We start from the raw sequence: 26,508 nt of genomic DNA on the forward strand, positions 1-26,508 counted from the left end.
ATTTTTAGCAAGTTAAGAAGTTATCTTGGAACATCAATACCTTGCTTTGGGATTTTGGTTAGAAGATCCAGCTTTGGCGAAACCTTCCCTTCTTCATCTATTTGTATCCTCCAAACAATTACTAATTCAAACCTGCAAGAAGAAAATAAAATAAACGAAAAGCAGAACATCTACCCAGAGATGAAGGAAAGTATGGTCCGTTAAGCATGAGAAGATGTTCAACATCATTAGTAAATGAAAATGGGAATTTTGTGGAAAATATACTATTTTGTATCCATGTAAACAGGCAAAAATTAGTGTGACATTACAAATGCAGTAGAGGATGTGGTGCAATGAGAACTTATAATTCTGGTGGGAATGTACACTTGACAAAGCCACTTTGAAAATAACTTGGCATTGACATAAAACTGAACACACACCAACTATTACCAAGAATTTTACTTCTAGGTATATGGCCCAAGAGAATCTTGTGTGTGTGTACAGGAGGACATGTACAATAATGTTAATAATAGCAGAAAACTATGCATAAGTGAAATGCTCACATCTGTGAGTGGGAGAAATGCATTTTGGTGTATTCACCTAATGGAAAATGAATGGACGATGGCTGCTTGCAACACCAGAGGTGGATTTTATAAACAGAAGGTTGAATAACAAAATCAAGTCCCAGAAGCCCCCAAAGTCACTATATTAAGGTTCCAAAACAGAACAGTAAGCTTCAGGCATTCACGTACAGGTCATACGAGTGCACGCATGTATATACGTCAATATGTATGTACAACGTACAAAGGCAAGGACAGGAAAAACAAAATTCAGAACAGTGGTGTGGGGTGGGGTGGGGGCACAAAGGTGGAAGAAGGGAACAAAGGCTTTGCCTTGAGCTTATGAACCCATTTTTCCCTATTTCTGTTGCTAAATTCCTCAAATGAGTTCTCATTACCCACCACTCACCCTCGCTCCCTTTCTACCATTTCCAGAATAACCGCTGGTTAGTGTGGCTCTTCTCCCTGGCTTCCATCCTTGGCCTCTGCTAACCGCTCCGCGTGACCCCACCACTGGCTTCGAGGACCTGCCTCTGGGAGAAAGATGCCAAACCTCCCTCCTTCCTCTCTCCAGCAATGTTCACCAGCTCCCGGTTTCTTACCATGTTCTCCTATCTGGTCTTGTGGCCACACTGTGTGCTGCACATTCCCGGGTGAGTCTGGGGCGTATCTAAGCTTACCCTTTTGGAGGTTGACATTTGTTTTCTGCCTCTTGTAAGCCCCACAGTAACAGAACTGGAAGGTCTGGGGGCTACAGGAGCTGCCCAAGGCTGCAGAGCCTTGTGGCCACCTGCTGGGTGGGCCAGCTGTAGCCCCTACCCCATCCCAGGGTTCTCCTCCGCCTGGGTGGCAGGGGCTCGGAGGGCAGGGCAGGGATGAGGAGGCCCGTGGGTGCCCCTGGGCCTGGCTGGGGAAGCCTCTTTGATGGGGCTCACCCAGGCTGGCTGGCACTCCGGATCCCCATGCAGCTGGAGGAGGCGCCTTCGGGGAGCTGTACCACGTGTGGGTATTTTTCCTGCATGTGGAAAAGAAGTGGTGACAAAGAAATCTGTCAGGGGAGGAACAAGGGGCTGAGGCAGTGGCGGGGGAACCAGGTACTTCTGCAGATGGGTGTTGGGGGAATCGGATGTCGAGGGCCACCGCCTGGCCCTCATCCCACCACCCCTCCTCTGGGGAAGCTACTGACACCCGCCAGGCGCCATCCTCCCCACCTCCGTTTCTACTGGGTGCTGTTCACAGCCCTTGGAGGTGTTAAGTTTAGTGGAAAGACAGACCTCACACTCCAGAATTGGGAGGCAGCGGCCTGGGTGTTTGTCAGTGCAGGGGCTCCCAGTGGCAGGAGAACCGCTCCTGAGGTGGGTACAAACCACACCTGGTGCATCGGGCTCTTCTGCCCAGAAGCGGGGTGTGCGGGGTACCATCTACTGACCACAACCCGGGGCAGGGTTTGGCTCTTTGGACACTTTGGACTGTAAGTGACCAGGAGGTTGTTTGCCCTCCCAGACTCTGAACCTGTGTCCCGTGACGCCCGGCTCTAGGCCCGGGGGCTTCTGGCACCGAGTCCAGTGGTAGCTCCAATATGAGCATTTGGGAATAACGGAAAACTTTTGTACAAGGTGTGTTTTTCACATTTTCCTTTAGATTTCTAAGTCTTCTGTGTTCCTTGCCCACTGGGCGTCTTGATGCCCTGGCCTGCCATCCCTGCTCTGGAAAGCTCCGTGTAGCCGGTACCCATGCCCCCTGCCTTTGGCTCCCGCCGCCTCACCACCCCCATGCTGGATCTGCAGATCTGCACCGCCGCCTCCATCTCCCACTGCTTACTGGACTTTTCCTTTTTTTTTTTTAAATACAGGAAACCAATAGATTCCAACCTAATCAACACTAATATGTCTGCCCCCACAAGATTCCATCAAAGAACGTGGCTTTTTCTGGGGGACATAATATATGCAAACCAGCACATTCCACCCCCTGGGCCCCAGAAAAACATGATCTTTCCATATACAAGATAGATTCATCCCATCACAATATCAAAGAAAATTAAATCATTTCAGTAACAATAGGTAAGTACAAGATCCCATCAAAATCAGTTACAAGCATGGTCTGTCTCAAGGCAGAATTGCTCTCTGGCTCTGTACCTGTGAAACTTAGAACAAGTTATCTGCTTCCAATATACAAAGGAGGGACAGTCATAGGATAAACATTCCCATTGCCATAAAGAGAAACTGAAAGGAAAACAGGGTTTAAGTGACCAAAACAATTCCTAAAACCCACAGAACAAACTCCATTCGATTTCAAAGTCTGAGAGTCATTTACAGAACGACATTGCATCCTTAGGGCTTGAGAGAGTGGGAGTCCAACCCTCCCTAAGGCCTTTTTGGCAGCTGTTTCCTCTCCAAACGCTTGGGTGAGTTCTCCAACATATCCACACATTGGGGAGACCACCTTCTTGACCCCACTCTCCTCAAACATTGGGCAGCACCCAGATTCTCTTCCATCTCCGGGAGACACGCTCAACCCCTTCAGAACAATGGGGTGGCAGCCAGGCTCTCCCCAATCTTATTTTGAAGTAATTTTAGATTTACAGGAAAGTTGCAAAGACAGTAGAGAACCCTTCACCCAACCTCCCCTAATGCTGACATCTTACACTATCAGGATATATTTGTGAAAAGTAAGAAAAGAGCATTGCTGCGGTTCTGTTTGACTGAAGTCTAGACTTTATTTGGAAATTCAACAGTTTTTCCACTGATGTCGTTTTCCTTTCCAGGATCCAGCCCCGGATCCCACACTGCATTTGGTTGTCATGTCTCCTGGGTTTCTTCCAATCTGAGACACTTTCTCAGTCTTTCCTTGTTTTTCATGACCTTTACTGTTTTGAAGACTCCTGGTCAGATATTTTGTAAAATGTCCCTCAATTTGGGTTTGCCTGATGTGTTCTCCCAGTTAGACGGGGGCCATGTGCTCTCGGGAGGACGATCCCAGAGGTGAAGTGCCCTCGTCACATGTCAGGGTCATGATGGCGACCTGACCTTCCCTGGGGTGCTGACCTTGACCACTCGGTGGAGGTGGCGTCTGTCGGGTTTCTTCACGGTAAAGGTTCCATTTCTCTCATTGAACTTTTTTTTTTTTTTTAACTTTTTATTTTGAACTGCTTTCAGATTCATAGGACACTTAAAATAACAGAAATCCCACACAGAGAACTCCAACCCCAGAAACCCAGATCCATCAATTTTATCATTCTGCCACATTTGCCATATCATTCTTCCTTTTCTCATCCAGTCATCCATCCATCCATTCATCCATTTTCTGAGCACTTGAGTACAGCTGCACACATCATGTTCCTTGAACACTTAGTACTTCCATGCACATGTCCTAAGAACAAGGTTATTCACTTAGCACCCACCTTAAGCACAGCTATAAAGCTCAAGAACTTTCACTGATATAAAGCCCACAGCCTATAGTCTGATCTTTTCTCATGTCCCCAGTAATGTCCTCCTGAGCCTGTTCTCCTCCATTAGGGTCACATATTGCACTGAATTGTCAATGTCTTGTTGGTTGCTCTTCTTTTTTCTTAAATGTGGGAACATACGTAGAACGTAAGCTTTCCCATCTCAACTGCCCTCAAGCCTACCACTCACTGGGCTTCATCACACTCATCGTGGTACCCTCACCATCTTCCATTACTAAAACTTCCCTTTCCCCAAACAGAAACCCTATACACATTATGTATTAACTCCCCATTCCTCCTGCCCCTCGCCCCTGGCAACCTGTACTCTACCTTCTGTCTCTGAACTTTCATATTCTCTGATACTTTCTTTGTAAAGAAGTCACCAAGGGTCTGAAATTTAACATCCTAAATCTATAACAATCTTGTTTGCTTTGATATTAACTGAACTTCAATAGTTTACGCAAACTATATACCTATATCCCTCTATCCTCCACCTTTGTGTAATTCTTATCACAAATTACATATTTATACATCTTGAGTCCCAAACCACTGATTTATCATTACTTTTTGTGCATTTGCCTTTTAGATCCTGTAGGAAGTAAAAAGTGGACTTACCAACCAAAAATACGATAGTATAGGAATTTAGATTTACCCATGTCATTACCCTTATCGCAGATCTTTATTTCTTCAAGAGACTGCGATCTATTGTGTGTTGTCCTCTCCTTTCAGCCCGTAGAACTCTCTTCAGCATCTCTTCTAGGACTGGTCCAGTGGTGACAGACTCCCTCAGCTTCTATCTGGGAATGTCTTCATCTCACCTTTATTTCTGAAAGACAGTTTTGCTGTCTTGGCTGGCAATTTTTTGTTTTCAGCACTTTAAACGTGACATCTCTCCGCCTTCTTGCCTCCATGGTTTCGGATGAGAAATTGGCACTCAATTGTATTGAGGCTCTCTGGTATGTGACATGTTCTTTCCCTTGCAGCTTTCAGAATTCTCTCTTTATCACTGTCATCTGACAGATTATAATATGCTGTGATGTGGGTTTATTTGTGCTTATACTGTTTGGAGTTCATTGAGTGTCTTGGATATGTATATTCCTGTCTTTTGTTATATTTGGGGGGGTTTCAGCCATTATTTCTTTGAATATTCTCTCTGCACCTTTCTCTCTTTTTGGTACTCTCCCAGTGCATATGTTGGTAAACTTGATGGTGTCCCACAGGTTCCTCACTCTCTGTTAACTTTTTTTCATGATTTCTTCCATCTGCTCCTCTGACTGGAGCAGATTTCAGTTGTCTTATCTTCCATTTCTTTCCTCTGCCATGCAATCTGCTGTTGAACCTCTAGGGAATTTCAAATTTCTTTTCTTATGGTCTTTAGCTCTGTTTGGTTCCTTTTCATAGTTTGCATCTCTCTATTGATATTCTCTTTGTGTTCATCTGTTATTTTCCTCATTTCCTTTAGTTCTTTGTCCATGATTTCCCTTAGCTCTTTGAGTATATTTAGGACAATTTTAAAAAGTCTTTGTCTGGTATGTCCCAGGTCTGGTCCTCCTCAGTGATGGTTTCTAAAGCTTTTTTTTTTTTTTTAATTTATAGATTTTATTTTGAAATAAATTCAATCTTACAGGAAGAGTTGCAAAAACATTACAAACCCCATACATAGAACTCCATCATACCCCTCCCCCGATACCCCAATCCACCACCTTTAACATCCTGTCACACCACCATTTCTTTCTTTCCCTCCCTCTCTCCCTATCTATCTTTTCTGGAGAAAGATCCGTGATCACCAGAGAAGAATGTGTGTCCTGGTGACCTGGGATGTAATATTCTATATATGTCTGTTAAAATTTTCTATATCTCTTTCTCCTTTCTTTGTTTCTCTGTTGGTAGGGCTCCCTTTAGTATCTGAAGTAGGGCAGGTCTTCCATTAGCAAAATCTCTCAGCATTTGTTTGTCTGTGAAAAATTTAAGCTCCCCTCAAATCTGAAGGAGAGTTTTGCTGGATAAACTATTCTTGGTTGGAAATTTTTCTCTCTCAGAATTTGAAATATGTCATGCCACTGCCTTCTCACCTCCATGGTGGCCGCTGAGTAGTCACTGCTTAGTCTTATGTTGTTTCCTTTGCATGTGGTGAATTGCTTTTCTCTTGCTGCTTTCAGAACTTGCTCCTTCTCTTCAGTATTTGACAGTTTGATCAGAATATGACTTGGAGTGGGTTTATTTGGATTTATTCTATTTGGAGTTTGCTGGGCATTTATGCTTTGTGTATTTATATTGTGTATAAAGTTGGGGAAGTTTTCCCCAACAATTTCTTTGAATACTCTTTCTAGACCTTTACCCTTCTCTTCCCCTTCTGGGACACCAATGAGTCTTAAATTTGGACGTTTTGTTTTATCTATTGTATCCCTGAGATCCATTTTGATTTTTTTGATTTTTTTCCCCATTCTTTCTTTTGTTCTTTCATTTTCTGTTCTGTGGTCCTCGAGGAGGCTGAGTCATTGTTCAACTTCCTCTAATCTTGTATTATGAGTATCCAGAGTCTTTTTAATTTGGTCTACAGTTTCTTTAATTTCCATAAGATCTATTTTTTTATTTACTCTTGCAATTTCTTTTTTATGCTCTTCTAGGGTCTTCTTTATGTCCTTTATATCCTGTGCCATGCTCTTCTTCATGTCCTTTATATCCTGAGCCATGCTCTTGTTGCCTGTCTGTAATTCTTTGATTAATTGTGCCAAGAACTGTGTGTCTTCTGATCTTTTGATTTGGGTGTTTTGGTTTGGGTTCTCCATATCATCTGGTTTTATCATATGCTTTAAGATTTTCTGTTGTTTTTGGCCTCTTGGCATTTGCTTTACTTGATCCCTAATTTGACAGAACTGCAGTTTGGTGGTGTACACTTTCTCTAACTAACTGGGAGATGGCGTCCACATGTCACCTATTCCCCTCAAGTCAGTTCTCCCCTACTTTGTCTTTGTGGTGTGTGGTGGTCTGATTCTTGTGGGGTCCAATTGGTGCACCAAGTTTGGGTGTGCTGCTGGTGCTGTCTGCCCTGAATGTGGGGTGTGTGTCTGAGTGGTTAGGCTGGCAGGGCAGCTTTAATAATCAAACCTCCCAGGTGTTCCCGGACATTTAAGGCTGTTTTCTGCCGCTGACCACAAGTCCTTGGTATTGGCGTAGGTTCCCGGGGATTTCCGAGCAGTTCCCCCTTCCCAGCTGTGCTCTTCCAGGACCTCTGCTGAGGGAGGGCTGTGCTACATCACTAGTGTGCGCCGGCCTCCAGGGAAGCCCTGGGTCGCTGGGCTGTGCAGGGGCACTCACAGCCCACTTCAAAGACGGTTGAATAGGAGGCATTAATTCCCCTTTTTGCACAGCTCCGCCCTCCCAGCTCCGGGACAATCAGCTGTGGGTGTATTAAAGGCCACTGTCCATGGCCAATATTGTGGCTTGTGTGTAGTGCTGTGGGAAAAATTCCCCGTCACACTGGGTTTTCTGGCATGGCTCTGGGCTGTGGGTCTGGCCCCGGGCAGGAGCGTCCCCCGCCCGCTGGGGAGGTGGCTGCAAGGAATGCGGTTTTTTTTTCTCCTTTTGGCTCCCCTCTGCTCCTCTGGTTTTGAGACAGTCAGCAGCGGGTGTGGGAAGGGGTATCCTCCACACCAGACACTGAGGCATTAGCCCAGCCTGTTCCCGCCGTGCTTCACTGTGCAGCTCTCCCCGTCGTATCTGCAGCCACTCCTGGGCTTTTTTTTTTTTTAAAGAACTAGTCTGTCTCCAAATGCCAGCCCACTGTTTCCCCACACTGCAGCGCGGCTGCCGGACTTTCAGCTGGCTTACTCACTCGTTTCAGAATGCAGGCTCCTGGTTTCACTAAATGCACATTCCCTGTGGATTTAGCAGACCTTGTCTGGCTGGTGCATCGCTGGAACTGGTGTTCTGGGTCACTTTCTGGTTTTTATCTAGTATTTTTTACAGAGGTGTTTTTTTTGCCCTGTCTCACCTAGCCACCATCTTAGGTTCTCCTCAGTTTCTAAAGCTTTAAACTTCTTCTTTGCCTAGGTCATTGCTTCCTGTTTCTTTCTATGTTTTGTAACCTTCTGTTGAAACGTGGACATTTTGATATTTTAATGTCTCTTACTGCTGGGATTTAGACTCTGGGGTGTCTGTTCCTTAAGCTTGTATCCAGCTAGTGTTACAACACAGCTTTCCTTGAATGATAGGAGCAAACAAAACAAAACAAAACAAAACAAAAAACCAAACAATCTTTCCTAGTCTTTTCAGATTGACCTGTGCAAGTGCTCTCCTTCAGGACTTACCCATACAGTGAGTTTGGAGAACAGCTGTAGGCCAAAGTTCAGGGGCCTCCTGATGCTTTCTGCACATATGTCTTGTCTTGGGCTTGTACATTTGGCCCTGGGAATTCCCCCCATTTACACAGATATGTCCCTCTTCCCTTGGAATCATTTTCCTCCTGGTCCCAGTCTTGGGCACTGCATGTTCTCACCAGCAGACCCTTGCCCCAGGCAGCACAAGTTGACTGCTCTTCCCCACGTCTTGTAGGAGAGCTCGATGAGCCACAGTCCACACGCAGGGCAAGTTCTGGGGTGGCAAGTCCCTCAGGCCAGCACCAGACAGACTGGGTCATATGTACATGCTCCCAGCATGTACACGACGGTTACTCTGCTCCCTCTGGAACCAGGACCAGGGATCTGCACTGAGCCAGTGAGGGCCGGGAGAGGGCCAGCCACGGCATCAGGAGATCCTGCTGCTTTTAAGCAGTCATTTCTTGATTAGGTTCTAACATTGTACCTGCAGTCCTTTAACTGTTTTCTGGAGTCTTGAGAAAGATGTTTCTGCCAGTTCCTGCTGGATGTTCGAAGCTTCTGTGGGGCAAGGAGCCCTGAAGCATCTCACTCTGCCATCTTGATGGGGCAGGGTCTCTCACTGAACTTTTGAAAAGAGAATTTAGTATTCAACCTCAAAAGCTTTTCAAACTGAGTCTCTGCTAAGGATTTCTAGCTAGCCTCTAGCCACAGGAGATGCTCATGCCCTGTCCATCCTCAAGTGGTTTCTTTCCCGAGTGCCCCTCTCCCCACGTGTACCCCCCGGCAGATGGTGCGACACAGCACAGGGCTGCTGCCCGAGGCCTCCCAGGCACACGGAACTGGGCTCAACCATCACACGTGGCTCCCGACGGGGACTCAGCCATACTTTTTGTGGATAACATGGTTTCATGAAGAAAATGCCCAAAATCTCATTACCTTTTTAGAGTCTAAAGTATTCTCTCTAAAAACAGGAAAATAAGGTGAAATTTCACAGATGTCTAGACTTGCATCTCTAAGGTAGGGTGTCCCCACCCCGGTACGGTGCTAACTGAGGAAACGTCTGCTTGCTTCTATTAGTCACAGCAGGGCTTGGGAATGTCTAGCATATGAGAACAGACACATTAATTTAGGATCAACATTCAGATCATTAAAACAACAAAACTTACTTTTCAGGATTCTGAATAGAAGCTGCATATTCACAATGGAGAGCAAACAAGGGACCCCATCTTATCATTCTTAGAAAGCTCTGGCTTTTTCTGCTTTTATTGAGAACAGACTGTAGGGCAACGGGCAATATTCCAGAGACTTCTGAAATAGTCTCCCAAGTGAGATTCTGAGTCCTTAGTGTCAAGTTCTGAAAGACCGTTTTCTTTCTGCCCTCTCCACGGGGCCAGATGCAGAAACGGAAACCTGGAGGTGAGGCTGAAGTTAAATAACAGTCCCACCGTTACCTCTCAAATCCCCCAGAAACAAAGTCAAATTCCTCAATGCCTCCTCAAAGCCTCTGCCTTCTGACTCCCTCATTTGTTGACTGAATTACTGTATGCTCACAGACCTCGAACAGTACAGAAGGAAAGTAAGATGCTGCTTCATCTAAAGCAATCACCAGGCCAACAACCGATCCGCGAATCCCCATGACAAGGGGCCGCAAGGGTTAAGTTGTACCACTTGGGCAGAGCCTTGTGGCACTGAAATGAAGGAGGCCTTTGCAAAGGCTGCCAGTGCATGCTGGATGGAACCAGATTTAGCTCCTGTTGAAGGGGGTCTTATGGGGACAAAGATGTCATGGTTTTTCAAGCACGCAGCCTACATATCAATTAGCATGTTTCCAGTGTGTGAGGTCAGTGCTTCCATTACCCATGAGAGTGGAAGACACTCGATGGAATAAAAACACGTCCAAACACACAAAAAATATTCCAGACTTAATACTATGGGGCAGCACTGGTTTAAGCTTACAGATAAATGGAACTACTCATTCAGCAAAACAATTTTTATGAGAAAATGTACACTTAAGTGTTCTAAGTGGAAAGTACTGGTTGATTTCTAAACCTCAAGCTTTCCTAAATTAATAACAACTGTGTGAGGAATGTAAAGGAACAACATGTGAACGTGGCAGTTTTAAAAGTGCCAGCAGCGTGTGCTCGCACTCCCAGGCTGTGCTCCGCGCCATGTGGAAGTCGTCAGGGGCAGGCGACGGTCTGGGCAGGCTGCAAACGTGGAGCCCCGGGGGCAGTCGGCAGCCGAGGCCCGGGCCCAGCCCTCAGAGCACAGGCAGAGGAATCGAGGCAAGCCACGGCCTCTCCAGACCTCCCCTCGCCAGCCAAAGGAGGCCTTAGATAAGTTGCTTCCACTGGCAGATGAAGTGTACTCCCTTTAGTTTAAAAAACAGCAACAGCAAAAAAATCAACAGTAGGAATGCTCAGATTGGGAAGAGGACAGGCTTTTGGGCGTTGGGTAAAAAGTTGTTTCCTTATGTGATAAGTTGATAATATTGCTCCTTTCATCTGATTTCATTCACATGTCCATCAACCTCAAATATTCAGAGCACAGTTGAGAACAGGAAGAAAGCAATCAAAAGCTGCAGAACAGCCAAGACAGACGAGAGAATGCGGGGCAGCCTGTGTACAATGACTTGACTGATGAGGCGACATCTGAAGGATGGGTCTCATTGACAGAAGTGCACACAGACAGCTTTGAGGGAGAAAACAGAAAAGCTGTGGCTGCACCAAGTGAGAACGCTAAATGCAGAGTGGACTGGAGGTCACTTGGCATAAGATCTGCACATTTGTGCAGCTCTGAAAGTTCTGTGTATGACTACATGACACTGATAAAAAGACTGAATCGCCAAGAAAGAGTTAAGACCAACTTACAATATATTTTAGGATATATTAGAATAGTTTCTTTGAAAAATACTTGGACACACAAAAAGTTTGACTGGAAAATTATAAACTTGATCTGTAAAGTGTTTTTGATATCTTGCATTTTGACATTGATAAAACAGAGACCCAGAGAAATGACGTGCTTCAGCCTCACAGCGAGGCCAGGCCGAGAACCCAGGAGATGGACTAACCGGGGCCTGAGCTCATTCTGCACTCCACAGAGAGATCCTGGCATGTGAAGAAACACTAACACAGGGTCTGCTGTTGCACGGCTGTCACTGTGCATGTTATGACGACGTGCAACAGGGGGCAGCTGGTGGGAAGGGACGCTCCTGGGTCTCTTGGTGCACATGGTTGCTTGCTGGTTGGCAAGCGCTGGGCTAGGTCCCTTCTGGAACCCTTCAGCTTTTCTCAGGCAAGCCTGTCCTGAGCTCAGCTACGGGAATGCTGGGGCACTGATCCAAAATGGATGTTTATCCAGCTGCTTGCCATGTGTGTCGAGTTTGCATTTAAGAGCTCTCCTGGTATTTATGATAGAGAAACTGTGGCTGTGAAAACATTGGCAATTCGATATCCATACCCAGTTTCATACCTGAGACCCACTTTTTTATCATAATGGATGCTGGATGCTAGTCCAACAGGGAATATAATTTTTGGCAGCTTTATAGAAAACCAGACTTGTGTTCCCTATCAGTTATTCTAGAACAAACACCGAGGAAGAATTTGTGGATAACCGGATCCACCCTTACCCACCGTCCTGTGTCTCCCACTTAAATTAATGGTAGATCTTGAATGCAATTTTATTATCTACCCATCTATGTCCACAGATATGTTAGTTCATCTTGATTTAATATTTTCCCAAGATTCCACCTGGCTGATTCAGTGAAGTTTTCATCTAGATATATTGCACATACCATAAAATTCACCCTTTTAAAGTGCACAACTCAGTGGTTTTTAGTATAGTCACAAGGTTGTGCAAGCATTGCCACTTACTAATTCTGGAACATCATCACTCCCAAAAGAAACCCTGTACCCATTAGCAGTCATTCCCCATTCCCCCCTCCCCTCGACCCTGGCAAACACTACATCTGTTTTCTGCCTCTATGGATTTACCTACCCCAGACTTGGTACATAAATGGAAGAATACAGTATGTAGTCTTTTGTGCCTGGCTTCTTTCACTTAGTACAAGGTTTTTTGAGGTTCATACGTGTTGTAGCATGTATCCGAACTTCATTCATTTTAATTGCCAAAGAATTTTCCATTGTATGGATGTAACACATTTTTTTAATCCATCCATCTCTTGATGGACATTTGGGTTGTTTCCCCCTTTATCTGTTCTGAATAATGCTGCTGTGAACATTCATGAACAAACATGTGTGGACTTTTGTTTTCATTTTCCTTGGGTGTATACTTAAGAGTTACTCTACATTTAACCATTTGAAGAACTGCCATACTGTTTTCCAAAGTGGCTGCACTATTTTACAATCCCATGAGCAGTGTATGAGGGTTCCAACGTCTCTACATTCAACACTTGTTCTTTTCCATCAGTGACAGCCATCCTAGTGGGTGTATCTTATTGTAGTTTTGATTTGTATCTCCCTGATGGCTAATGATGTTGAACATTTTTTCATGTGCTTATTGGCTAACTGTATACCTTTTTTGAGAAATGTCTGTTCAAATTCTTTGCCACTTTTTATTTTGATTGAGTTGTAGTAGTTCTTTATATATTAAAAATACACGTCATTTATCAGATATATGATTTTCAAAAATTTTCTCCCATTCTGTGGGTTGTCTTCACTTTCCTGATGGTTTTCTTTGAAGCATGGAAGTTTTAATTTTGATTAAGTCCAATTTATCTATTTTTCTTTTGTTGCTCGTGCTTTTTTGTCATACCTAAGAAGCTAACCCAAGGTCCCAGAGATTTACACCTGTTTTCTTCTAAGAATTTTATAGTTTTACCTCTTACACATAGGTCTTTGATCCACTTGGAGTTAACTTTTGTATACTGGATCAGGCAGGAGTCCAATGTCTTTCTTTTGAATGTGGACAGCCAGTGTCCCAGCACCGTTTGTTGAAGAGACTGTTCTTTGCCCCTTTACCTGTCTGGGTTGCAGTTCTGTTTTAATAACATGTTCTGCTATGAAAGGCAGCCTGGCAGAGTGATGTCCACATCACAGAGGTCACACTGTGGGGCAAAATGATGGCAAAACTCAAACTCTAGTCTTTTCAACAAGTGTTGCTAGAACACTGGATGGCCATATGTTAAAAAAACAAAAAAACACAAAAAACCTCGACACTTACCTCACACCATGTACAAAAATTTTACTCAATATGGATCATAGATCTAAATGTAAGAGCTGAAACTGCAAAACTTCAGCAAGAAAACAGAGGAGACAGTCTGTGGGACCTTGTGTAGGAGAAAGATTTATCAGATACAAAGCAAAAAAAGCAACCATAAAAGAAAAAAATGATAAACTGGCTTCATCATAATTAGAAACTACTGCTCCTCCAAAGCCACTATTAAGAAACATAAAAGGGCCAGCCACAGACTCAAAAGAAAATATTGACAAAAACTTGTAACCAGAATATATAAAGAACATTTACAACTCAATAATAATAAGAGAAACAAACCAATTAAAAAAAAAAAAAAGGGCAATGGATATAAAGACACTTAGCCAAAGAAGAGATATGGATGGCAAATAAGCATATGCATAGATACATCATTAGTCATTAGGGAAATGCAAATTAAAACTGCAATAAGATACCCACCAGAATGGTTAAAACTAAAAAGATTTAACACCACCAAATGTGAAGATGTGGAGCAACTGAAAGTATCATGCATTGCTGGTAGGAATGCAAAATGGTGCCGCCACTTTGGAAAAGTTTGGCAGCTTCCTATCAACTTCAACATACACTCACCATGTGATCCAGCAACCCCCCTCCTAGGTGTTTACCCAAGAGAAATGAAAACATATGTCCACACAAATAACCGTATGCAAATGTTCTTGGTAGCCTGATTCATAACAGCCAAGACCTGGAAACAATCCATTAGAAGCCAGAGTGATCCTTTTCGAAATATAAATCACATCATGTCTCTCCAGCTGTAAACCTCGAAGTGGTGAATGTATAAGAGACTGCAATCCATCCATATAATGCAGCATGCAGCGCAGACGGACCTCACCCAACAATACAGATGGACCTCAAAAGCAGAATGCTGAGTGAAAGAAGCCAGGCACACTGTTTTATTCCATTTATGAGATTCTAGAAAAGGAAAACGTTTCAGTAGAGAACAGACCAGTGGTTGCCAGGGGCCAGGGATGGGGGGAGGAGATGCACTACAAAAAGGATATGAGGGGCTATGTACACTGGCCCTAGAGTCTGCCTGTTCCCCTTCTCTGTGGCCTGCACAGGCTGTGGAGCTGCTGGGTGGATGCCTGGGGGACCTCAGGAGATGGAAGTGGCCTCAGTGACCTTTGAAGATGTGGCTGTGAACTTCACCCTGGAGGAGTAGGCTTTGCTGGATTCTTCTCAGAGAAAATTGTACAGAGATATCATGTTGGAAACTTTAAGGAACTGCCCCTCAGTAGATGACAAGACTCAATTTCAAGCCCACGGGTCAATTTCTCAAGAGGATATTTTTAGGCAAAAGAAATCCAAAGAACAAATAATAGCAGAGTTCACCAGAAATGATTCTAGTGTCTGCGTTTTAGGAAAAACTGGGAAGACCGTAACTTTGAAAGTCAGCTTATAACCAAGGCGAGGCATCTGTATTAAGTTGTACTCGCAAGAAAAACAGTATCTCACGGGAGGATATTGGTATGTCATTAAGTTTAAAAAAACAAAACACATAAGCCCAGCTTCAAATTTGTTTATTTTCAGAGAATTTACCTAAAATATTTCTTTCATGAATGTGACATACATGTATAATTCAGCTGGAAACAATACCAGGAAACCCCACATAGGAGAACGTGATGATGGCTAGGGTCATGCCCTCTTCAAGAGCATTCAGAATGTTTGTTACACTCTCCAGTAATTCACATAGGGTAGAAAACTTTCAATGAAAATGATGAAAATGTAATTCTAATATGCAATAATAAAGTCATTCATAAATGAACCATTAATAATGTGCTTATTGTTAGCAGAAATCTATTTGGTGGAGAGAGTCTGTGAAAATAATGAAGGTAATCAATGTGGGAAACCTTGAATCAGCTGCCAAATCTTCATCTGTACATTTACTCCTGGAGTAAATGAGTGTGGAGAAGTTTTCATGCGTCATCATCCCATGGCACACGAGGTATGACATTGGACACAAACCGCATGAGTACTGGAAATGTGGGCTGGTCTGCAGCTGTCTGTTCTAAGAACTCACGAGGGAAAGAAAACCTGTGTATGTAAATTGTGTGGGAAAACCTTTACCCATTGCTATTGGTTCAGTCAACATATCAGGACTGTGAATCCAAGCAATATGGGAAAATTTTCAGTGAGTTCTCAAATCTTACTAGACGTGAGAGAGCTCATGGTGGAGATAAGCCAAATAAATGTAAGGAACGTGGGAAAGATTCTTTTGTCCCAACTTACTTAGAAGGCATATGACACACACTTGAAAGAAACTCCATGAATGTAAACAATGTGATAAAGTCTTCAGTTATTCGACTTTCTTTTGAAGACATGAAAGGCTTCAAACTGGAAAGAAACCCTATCACTGTAAACAATTTGGGAAATTAGACTTCAAGTATTCCCAATCCTTTGGAAGACTTGGAAGAACTCTCACTGGAGAAACCCCTAAAAGTATGGTATCGTGGGAAAGCCTTCCTTTGGATCATATAATTTAAAGGACATGTGAGAATGTACACTGGAGAGAAACCCTATGAATGTAAACATTGTGGTTTACATTCACCTTTCCAAAATCCTGTCGGGGACAGGGAAGGCTTCACAGTGAAAAGATACCATAATCTAAGTACTGTGGCAAAGTCTTCCATTGGCTTGAATCCTTTCAAGGACCTGTTAGAACATACACTGGAGGAAGCTGTATAAAGGTGAAAACTGTGGGTAAATTTTGAATTGTGATTCATCCTTTAGAGACCATGTGAGAATGCATGGTAAAGATAAATGGGAAAAGCCACATGGCTGTTACCTTTACAAAAACATGTGAGTGTGCACACTAGAGGGGAGCCCTATAAATGTAACAATGTGAGATTGCCTGATGCTAAATAACATATCTGGAATATTCCCCCAAATTCACACCTCAGGAGAAATAATTGTTCCACAGTTGGGGGCACAATGAAAAATTACTCTTGGTATTTGTTGGTTTTCTTACTCTCTTTGGGTGGTAGAAGTGGATATCACTTATCAATTATAGATATTCCAGCGTTCCTTCTTACTGAGAAAAGCTACTTTTTTTTTTTTTTGGTCAGCCTTGTGCTATTTTCCTTGCTAATAAGTAGTTGGTCTATGTGTCTGAATAGGAAAAGTTTATCAAAAAGTATATTCTTATGTGAATTGTCATCATTTTTCATTTTTGTACCTTTACCCATTATTCTTGCTTCTTACTGGGATTTGGACGCTAGAGTTTGAATTAAAGAAGTGAGACCTGTGATATGACCATAAAATCTAGAGTTAGAGATGGCTCTCCTGGATTATATTGTTTCAACATGGATAATGTTGGAAAGTACATTTTCCACAATCCATTTTCATTATGGATCCCAGGTAGAATTCACCTCCTAATTGCATAAGATTTGGATACAGAAATACAAATGCCATTACTGAGGTTTTGGAGGCACCCAATAGGGAGACAAGATATTAACACTGTGGACACCAGCTTCCTGCTTGTTTTCCCGATTCTTGATCCTGCCCTCCAAGAACATTCTCAAAACCCTAACTACTTGACTCCTGTTTTCTGAGAGGTGTGATCTTCTGTGGATGTCTCCACATGCTGGACATCAATGACACATCCAAAGCTTGCATTATGCTTGCATTTTTCTGCATGCCCCAAGGTGTCCATCAAACCACTGATTCCAGCCCACAGTTGGGAATATCCTCTGAGTTAGAGTAAGTACCATGTTCTGTTAATACTGACAGTGGCTTTGTGTTCTTAATTCCACCATGACAGCTAGAGTGATGCAGTCAGAAAAAGAAACCAGATGAGAATTCAGTCCTCAACTATGCTGGGCAGTGACCGCTCTGACCGAATCCTTTCATGGGAGGATAATCCTCTCCTCATAGCAGGGAATTGTGTGTGGTTCCTGTGCCCTGGAGAGGGATGGAATTCATTTTTGATTGCATGTGATTAAAATCAATGTCCTTTTTTGGTAAAACATAACCTCTGTTGATGTTTCTTTGAAATATCCTGTTAATGTTTTCAAAAGTGTTAAATGCTAAGAAATGTTTAAAAAAAAAAAGACACAGGGGAACTTTGGGGTGCTTGTGACTGTATATGTCTGTCAGAATTTAGCAAATTAACAATTTTAAAAGGGTAAATTTTATATTCATGAATTATACCTCAATAAATCTGACTTGAAAAAAAATAAAGAGATCTTAACCTAGACATGTAAGCCGCCTTCTGCAAGAGCATTCTTCAGCTCTTCTGGGACTGAAGCAGCTTTGCTCTCCTCGGGTAAATGACATGTCCCTTTTAAGAGCGTCCTTTATGCCAGTTGTTCTGGAAGCCAGGGGCATAGTGCTGAACCCCGTATGGACTGCACATGACACGTGGTGTGCGCTGAGGAGCGGCCAAGCGGCTGTACAGGGAAGGCCTTTTGGAGCATGTGGACTTTAACTTCAAGCCTGAATGATGGGAAGATTCAGGGAAGAGGAGCCCAGCAGAGAACATTCGACGCAGAGCCCTAGAGCGGAACGAGCTGGCCTTTTTGAGGTACCAAGCAGGAAAAGGTGGGCAGCAGGGGGAAAAGTACGATGTGAAGTTGGAGAGCTGGGCAGGGGCCTTGTCCCCCAGGGCAAGGAGCTTGGTCTGACAGGCCTGGGAAGGATCAGGCTGACTGCTCTGGGTGGACTGGGGTGGAGGGGCGAGGTTAGGGAGGAGGCAGGCAGGTCAGTGGTTAGAAAGCAATTGCTGTATCCAAGGGAAGGGTGGTGATCGTGGAGTCGGGGAGAAGTGGGTGGGTTCTGGATGTGTGCTGGAGCAGGGACTGAAAGGGCTGGCAGGATGTGGGAGAGGAGAGAAAGCACATGAGAGTGACTTCCTACCTAGAGCAGGTTCATCGGTGATGGTGGTGTTTACTGAGAAGAACGAGGCTGGGGAGGTGACAAGGGTTCAGAGTGCATAGGCAGAAAAAGGGAAGAGGCTGCAGACACAGACCGGGCTCCCCAACGTTGAGGCCAGTTAGGGGACTGAGGTGGAGGCCACCGAATAAGGGGAAAACTGGTAGTGGGTCAGGCAAAGCAAGTGAGAAGATCAGGAAGGAGGGAGTGCTAAACTCTTTCGAGTGGATCAGAGGCTGGTGATGTCTAGAATAAGCAGGGAAACATCTGCTGGATTTGCAATGTGGGGTTGTTGGTGACCAGGACGAGGGAGGCCTTGGTGGAGTGGTGGGGACTTGTGCCTGATTCCAGTGGGTTAAGGGGAGTATAAGGTAAGGAGGTGGAAACAACACATAAAGGCAACTTTCTAAAGAAGCGCTGTGGGGTAAAGCAGAGATGGGCAGAAGCTGGGAGGTGATGGGATGTTAGAGATACTGGTGCTTGTTTATGTGCTGATGGGAACGATCTGGAAAACGGAGAAAATGATGATACAGGAGGAGGAGGAAGGTGCTGGAGCAAAGTCCTTGAGAAGCAGGAGAGGATGGGACCAGTGGACGGAGGGGACTCGGGCGGGAAGGCAGAGGGTGCAGGCACAGGTGCAGATGGTTAGCAGTCCTGGGGGTGGCAAGATGCGAGTTCCTGACTAACTGCTCCTATTTTCTTGATGAATTACCAGGCAAAGTGAGTGGCCGAGAAGAGTGGGGGTGTGAGGAGGGAGGATAAGGTGTGGATAAGTGCTCTAGAGGCAGGCATGTGTAAGCATTGTTTGGTTGCTCTCGGAATAGGCGCAGGCAGGTGGAGAATGGGTTTGGCAAGGACTGGACTTTGCAGGCGAATGTGATGGAGGTGGGCAAGGCTGGGGGTGTGTGTCAGGAAAAGAAATGGATGACGAGGGTAGTGGTGGACGGTGAGGAAGTGGCAGGTCAAAGGACTTGAGGGCAGTGTGAGGCTGGAGAAGTGCTGGAAGGAGCAGAGGTGGTGGCCACAGGGAACGCTGAAATGGAACATGGGCCTGTGGGGCAGGGACGGGTTCACTGGGGAAGTGGGGGCTGAAGTAGGCTGGAAGGAGGGCTCTTGAGGGACAAGGAGACTGAGGAACTGAGGACCAAGGAGCAAGTGGACCATCTCCACGGATGCTCCCGTCATCCGAATGGTAACGGGAAAAAGGATGAGAGGAAGACAGGAGGCAGCTCCCCCAAATCCAATCACCCTGGATGAGGTGGGGATGGCGAAAATGGGCTGCAGAGGAGCTGGGGTACTAAAAGAGGGGGGCAGAGGCACCCAGACTCTCACCTGCAGGCCTTGAAAACCCCGTGGCCTTACGAAGAGAGCATCTTGCGTGCGAAGGCCCTGGGGGATCCAGGCAGGGGCCCATGCTGGGTGGGTGTGAGCTGCTGTGAGGACCCGTGAAGAGGGTCAGGGCTGGGGAGGGCAGAGATGAACAGTGATTCGAGGCCTAGAAACTCCTCGGGGGCAGGTGGGTGGCTGTTATGAAGGAGAGCTGCTTCTGCTCAGAACACACTCCTGGGTCCATCCAGATGGCTGTGTGTGCAACTTCACACTGCATGTAAGAATTCTGAGACAGTTTTTCCAAACTTTAAAAGAGATTTAGAAATGCCTACAATGTTAGTATTTGGAAGAACCATGGACTGACCTTGTTTTGGAAAGGAAACTAGTAAATATTAAGGGTTGCCTTGTGCCAGACACTGGTCCAGGCTCATTATAAACATTATTTAATCCCCTGGCAAGGGAATAAACGTGTTTATGGTTTTATTTTATTTTAGTTACTCACCACTCGAACCACAAGTAGCACTGGAGGCTTCCTGAGTGCCTAGCACGCAGTTCTACTGCAGAGATAATGGCACTTGCTTCTCCAGCTCTGCCATCACTAGACTCTTATTTTTTGACTGCTGTAGAAAGAGTTAAAAGCCCTGGGCTCTGGTCCACCCTGCTTGGCCATTTGTTGACTGACTTTTAAAAATCACTAGACCTCAACGGTGCTTTTCAAAAATTTATTTTGAAATCATTTTGAATTTATAGAAAATTTGTCAGAATGGCACAAAACTGTCAGATTCCTCTGCTGGGACATTTCTCCACACTGGCTCCATCCCTCCTCCCTCCAAGCCACAGACACGATGTCCCCTCACTTGGTGTGTTTCTCCAAAACAAGGACATCCACCCATTTCACCGAGATATAAACAACTAAATCATTTAAAACACAGACACCTTTCAGATTTTGCTGTCCTAACAGTATCTGTTTCAACTTCCTGGTCCAAGATCCAGTCTGGGCCCTTGATATCTTCCTCCTGAGGACAGCCCTTGCCTGGGCCTGTCTAATATCTCCTCAGGTCTACACAAAGGGCATGCCCTCCTGGCTGCCAGGCCGCACCCCTGTCAAGTCACCGTCTCCCTACCATTTTCCAAGGAGACATTCTGGGATCACACCAGTGTCCTGTTTCTTGTCAAACTTCCACCCACAGCCTTTGCCTCCACTGACAGCTTCCATCTCAACCACCACCACCATGATGGGTGTCAAATGTTGATTTCCTCTTTCCCTCATTCCGTTTGCATTTATTACTTGGCTTTCTATTGCAATAAAGAGCCTTTTCCTTTTCTTTTATTTATTCTGTATCAGTATTGACTCATAGATTACTTATTTTTTCAATCTATTTCTATCATTACTCAGTTTGAGGCTTTAATTCTCCCAGATCTGGCCTGTATGTGCCCCTGTGGGCTGGCTCCTGTGTCCACTTGACATGTCCCATCATTCTTTGAGCATTTCCTTACTTTCTAGCACCACGAGATGCTCCAGACTCATTGTGTACTCCCCCCACCAAGCTCTGGAATCAACTGTGTCTCCAGAGGAGCCCTAGTTCCTTTCAATAGAGGACAGTACCTAGAAACCAAGATCTGGTATCTCAGTTTGCTTGTTGCTGCTAGAGTTCCATTGCTTCTAGGCCCTCTCAGTGGAAAGTGCTGGGAAATGTAAGTCTGTATATGCATACTGACACGTACATCAAATGTACGTACATGTACATATACATATACATCTACAGCATTCCTATATCTATCTGCAGGCATACATACATTAAAAAACAAACAGATTATTTGGTGTAGGATCTATATTTTCTAAACAATATAACTTCTATAGTCACAGTCAGTTTGTTCAAACACTAAAATTACATGGAACTTTGAATAGGAAGTAAGCTATGGTAGGTCTGTATAGATTAGAATGACATAGCAATACATTCTAAAGTAATTTGGGTGGAGAAAAAAAATATATATTCGGGGCCCCCATGAAGAGCTGGGGGAGGACGCAGAGGTGTTGGACTTCCTCACCTGGATTGTTGCTGATGTTCTCACAAACACTGGGGACTGACGGCTTGACATGCTGAGCTGTCTGCTTGGGGCTGGCCCCTATGAAGCTTGTTGCTGCAAGGAGAGGCTAAACCTGCTTATAATTGTGCCTAAGAGTTTCCCCCTTAGTGCCTCTTTGTTGCTCAGATGTGGCTTCTCTAAGTAAGCCACCTTGACAGGTGATCTCACTGCCCTCCCCCCTACGTGGACCTGACTCCTAGGGGTATAAATGTCCCTAGCAATGCAGGACATGACTCCCGGGGATGAATCTCGACCTGACATTGTGGGATTGAGAACATCTTCTTGACCAAAAGGGGGATGCGAAATGAAACGAAATAAAGCCTCAGTGGCTGAGAGATGTCAAATGGAGTCGAGAAGTCACTCTGGTGGACATCCTTACACACTATATAGATAACACTTTTTAGGTTTTAATATATTGGAATAGCTAGAAGTAAATACCTGAAACTATCAAACTCCAACCCAGTAGCCTTGACTCTTGAAGACAATTGTATAACAATGTAGCTTACAAGAGGTGACAGTGTGATTGTGAAAACCTTGTGGATCACACTCCCTTTATCGAGTGTATGGATGGATGAGTAGAAAAATGGGGACAAAAACTAAATGAAAAATAAGGTGGGATGGGGGGGTGATTTGGGTGTTCTTTTTTATTTTTGCTTTTTATTCTTATTCTGATTCTTTCTGATGTAAGGAAAATGTTCAAAAATAGATTGGGGTGATGAATGCACAACTATATGATGGTACTGTGAACAGCTGATTGTACACCATGGATGACTGCATGGTATGTGAATATATCTCAGTAAAACTGAATTAAAAAAAAAAACAAAAAAAAGCAGATGCGAGCTCACACAGAAACTTCCAATTCCAATCCAACACCTCCCAGGGTTCTTGCCAGCCTTTCCCTTTTCCACCTGACTGTGAGAACCCTGCTCCCACGATCCTTAATATATTTACTTAGTTGATCCACCAATTTACTTATTGTCTCAGTGGAACCAATCCCTCCAAAGTGCCTCCTCCAGCACTGGGCCACCCACACCTCCTCTACTCCACATCCTTGACCTCCAGGCACGGTGCCCTCTGAGGAGGAAAAGGAGAGGAAAGAGCATTATCTTTAAAAAAAAAAAATTAAAAAAATACAGATAGCAACTTATAGCCTGCCTCGCTCCGAAGGTGTTTTGAATACATAATGACACCATACAGTCATTCATTCAACACCTCAGTGACTTTTATGGGCCAAACACTGTGTTATATGCCTTTGTCCCTTTCGATCAGAGATGTGGCAAGTAAATGGAAGGAATACGGCCCACTGTGTGAAGGGCTACAATAAAGGGGTGCATAGGTTGAAGCATTTTTCAGACTGTAAAGAGCTATAAAATGTAAGTAATTACCATTCTAGGGCAATTTTGGAGAAGAAATCCTTTGTATAATCCCTAATTATGTGAAGTCATAGAACCAGCTTCCTGCAGTAGGAGTGATCCCATTTGGAAATTTCCTATTTAGTGTAACAACCAGAATAGATGGAACCTTTTCATTTCAAGGTTTTTTCATCAACACACCACCAAATTGAAATGTAACAAAAATCTCCAAGCTGTAAGGCTGGATAAAAAGCGACCTGCTTTTTTAAATCTTTTGATTATATAGAAGAGGGAAAGACTATATATTTCCAAGAAGTCTAATATTAGGGTGGACTTTTTTTTTTTTAACCAATTTTACCAGACTCTGTGCTTTTAAACTAAACATTACATGAAGTAATATAAACAGAACTGAATGAAGTAGCTATGTGGCCAAATTACCTCCTGTAGGCTAAATTATCCTAACTTTCCTGGACGTGGTCCTGAGAGGATTTCAAGACATGCAAGCTGAGACCCAGCTACACGCATGGTTTGCATACGTGAGTCATCTGGTTGATTAAAAATAGAGAGAGAGAGAAGGGCGGACGGCAACTTGAGGGCTGAAGAGGCGTCAAAGAGCCTCACTCGTGTGCTCTGTGGGGTGGCGGTGGGTGGGGGAACAGAAAGACCAGACAGCATCAGAACTAACATGGGGTGTCCATAATTTCTCTTAAATATAAGACTCCTCAAGATATTGGCATCAGAGAAACCCTCCAGAAAAATTAATTAAGAGCGGCTGAGTAGCTCTGTCAAAAAGTATTGCTTGTTTGGAGGGAGTTAAAAAATGTGTTTGAAACATTGCTTAGTAAAACAAACAAGCAGAAAGCCAAGCCTCTATTCCAAACCCATGGTGGGTCATAAACCTGGGGAAAAGGCGGGGTGTCCCGCTGGTGTCACTGACTGCACAAACACAGAACTTCCTGGGAGGCGGGGAGACAGCCCAGCGGGGTGGGAACTCAGGCTGTTTTCCTGGTGCTGATGCCCCCCAACCCTCCACTCTTGAGGGGGCTGGCACCCCCGAGCCCTCTCCACCTGCCAGGGTGCCTGCCATCCGCAGCATGTGACCTCATTTCTGGATCTTTCCAGGACAGACCCTGCCCAGCTCCTGGGGGCCCCACTTGACTTCAATTCTACCTTCACCCAGCTTTTCTTATTTTGTGCCGAGTTGGCAAGAATCGGGATCTCAGAGGTGAAAGGGACGCACTTTATTGGAAATAAAGCCCAACACACATGTTAAAAACGAAGACTAGGGGAATTGTACTAACAGAAAGCTCAGCCTGAATAAACATCCATGCAAACATGAATAATCAGCTTGCATCATCAGGATGAGGGAACCACAGGGAGCAGGTTCAGCAAATGACAACGCACGGGCCAAATTCTGCAATCGCCCACAAGGTAAAACTGGTTTTTACATTTGTCCTTGGTTGAAAACAAATCAAAATATTTCAGGACACATGACAGTAACGGGAAATTCAAATTTCAGTGTCCCTAAATAAAGTTTTATTGGAACACAGCCACTCTCATTCATTTATGTATAAACTAGGGCTGCCTTTGCGCTGTAATTGCAGAGTTTAGTGGTTGTGCCAGAGCCCGTGGCTGGCAAAGACTAAAATATTTACTACCTGGCTCTTGACAGAAGTTTGCTGACCCTGCCCTATACCCTGGGAGGTGGGAATCCCACCCTCGTCCCCAGCGTGGAGGATGAAGAGTGGCTCTAGCAGGGAGGGATGGTGATGTGAGACAAAGTTCAAAGGAGAGGAGGAGAGCCACCAGGCTAAGGAGGGGAAACAAAACCGCATCAAACACAGGGAGAAAAGTTGGGAAGGAATCACATCATGTTTTTAATAGTGTTTTCTTTTGGGGAGTAACTCCAGGAGGCAGATTAAACACACACATGCACAATCACCAATCCCACTGCCAAATCACACCATAATTTAGCCTGGGGATGTCTTTTGGAGAGGGAGGGAGAAGATGCTTGACCTGGATGTGAGGAATTTGATTTGCTCCGTGTGGCCCCGGGGATGAAAACCAGAGCGGATCAGTGGAACATTTCTGCTTGATAAAAAGCTCACTACCTCTAATATTTTCCATTTCACCGAGGACAATGTCCTCTTTAGTCCCTAAGGCTGAAATGAACTTTTTTTCTTTTCTTCTTCTTTCCACCATTTTCTATCCCTGAAATTATTCAGGAATAATTGTCTCCAAGTCTTCCTTTCAGGGCCCAGTTTCAAGGGATTAGACATAGATTACAAATTTGGTTCCCAACGCTGTAAGGATGAAACTCCCAAATGGAATGCTTTTATTCCCCAAATCAAATTTATTTCTACCTCTTTATAATTTTTACTATATTTTTTTCCATATTTCATTTTAACTCAAGCTAGAAGACAAATCCTCACAAAAACCCTTCAGTTACTCATTTTATAATTGAATGTTTAAGTTTTATTTATCTTTTGTTTATAATATTTGGTACTCATAATGACTTCTGTGCTGGGAGACAGTAAACACTGTTTGAGGATGTTTGGAGTTGGCCTTGTTTGCAGTCAAACAGGATGCCCCGTCTTCCAGCTTCATTCCAGCTGACCCCTTGTTAACTCAGTGATGGGGTCAGACCCTGCCCTGCCTTTTCCCGTATGATGTAAAAAATACTTCCCCTCTCCAAACCTATTGAAGAAGAAAATCAAGACAAGTTATCACCCCATTTAACTTCTTACTCCGGGCACAATTTCTCCATGTTCCCACCCTACTCCCAAACTGTCTACAGAGTATCCTAACTGGAAATTCCTCCACCTTTGTTAGGTGATTATACACAGCCCCTCCGCAGAGCAGGCCCTACCAGTGGCCAGCTGGGGTGTGGGAAGAGGGACCGCTCACACTTCTGCTAACTCTGTCCCCTCACCAGCTCCTTCTTCCAACCAGAGGGAGCCCACAGAAGAATGGGAACTTGCCCCTACTCTCAGCCAGCCCAAACAGATGGGAAGCCCATGACTCAAAGACGGAAATAACCATCCCTGTTATCCCCCACTCAAAGGCCTCTATCTCAACCCAGTTAGAACGGAACCCTTTATATAAAGCAGCATTTTTTTAGGAAGTCAATGGATTTTTAATGGAAGAGATTACAACTTGAAAGTATGGCTGAAACACCTTAAAAGAATGAATAAAGGGATGTGGGAATACTAAAAATGAATAAAGGTTACAGATGTAATTCTTCAAAACCATCCTAGTTTAGAATGGAAAGGGGGAAATGATGTGAGCAAAATCATTAATATACATAGCCGAGAAATATGCACCCCCACAACCAATCT

At 44.3% G+C, this 26,508-nt stretch overlaps 1 protein-coding gene across 1 annotated transcript in view; it reads right to left on the minus strand.

Moving 5' to 3' along the window:
• Positions 1-26,508, minus strand: part of LOC119504636 (centromere protein P) — a 304,258-nt gene that overhangs the window by 725 nt on the left and 277,025 nt on the right. The window contains exons 6-7 of the mRNA XM_037796963.1: positions 1,475-1,554; positions 41-132 (exon numbers count right to left, since the gene is read on the minus strand). Of these exons, the coding sequence (XP_037652891.1) occupies positions 41-132; positions 1,475-1,554 (172 nt within the window). The remainder of the gene's footprint in view (positions 1-40; positions 133-1,474; positions 1,555-26,508) is intronic.

Source organism: Choloepus didactylus, chromosome 10 (genome assembly GCF_015220235.1).
Source record: "Choloepus didactylus isolate mChoDid1 chromosome 10, mChoDid1.pri, whole genome shotgun sequence".
Taxonomy (NCBI): domain Eukaryota; kingdom Metazoa; phylum Chordata; class Mammalia; order Pilosa; family Megalonychidae; genus Choloepus; species Choloepus didactylus.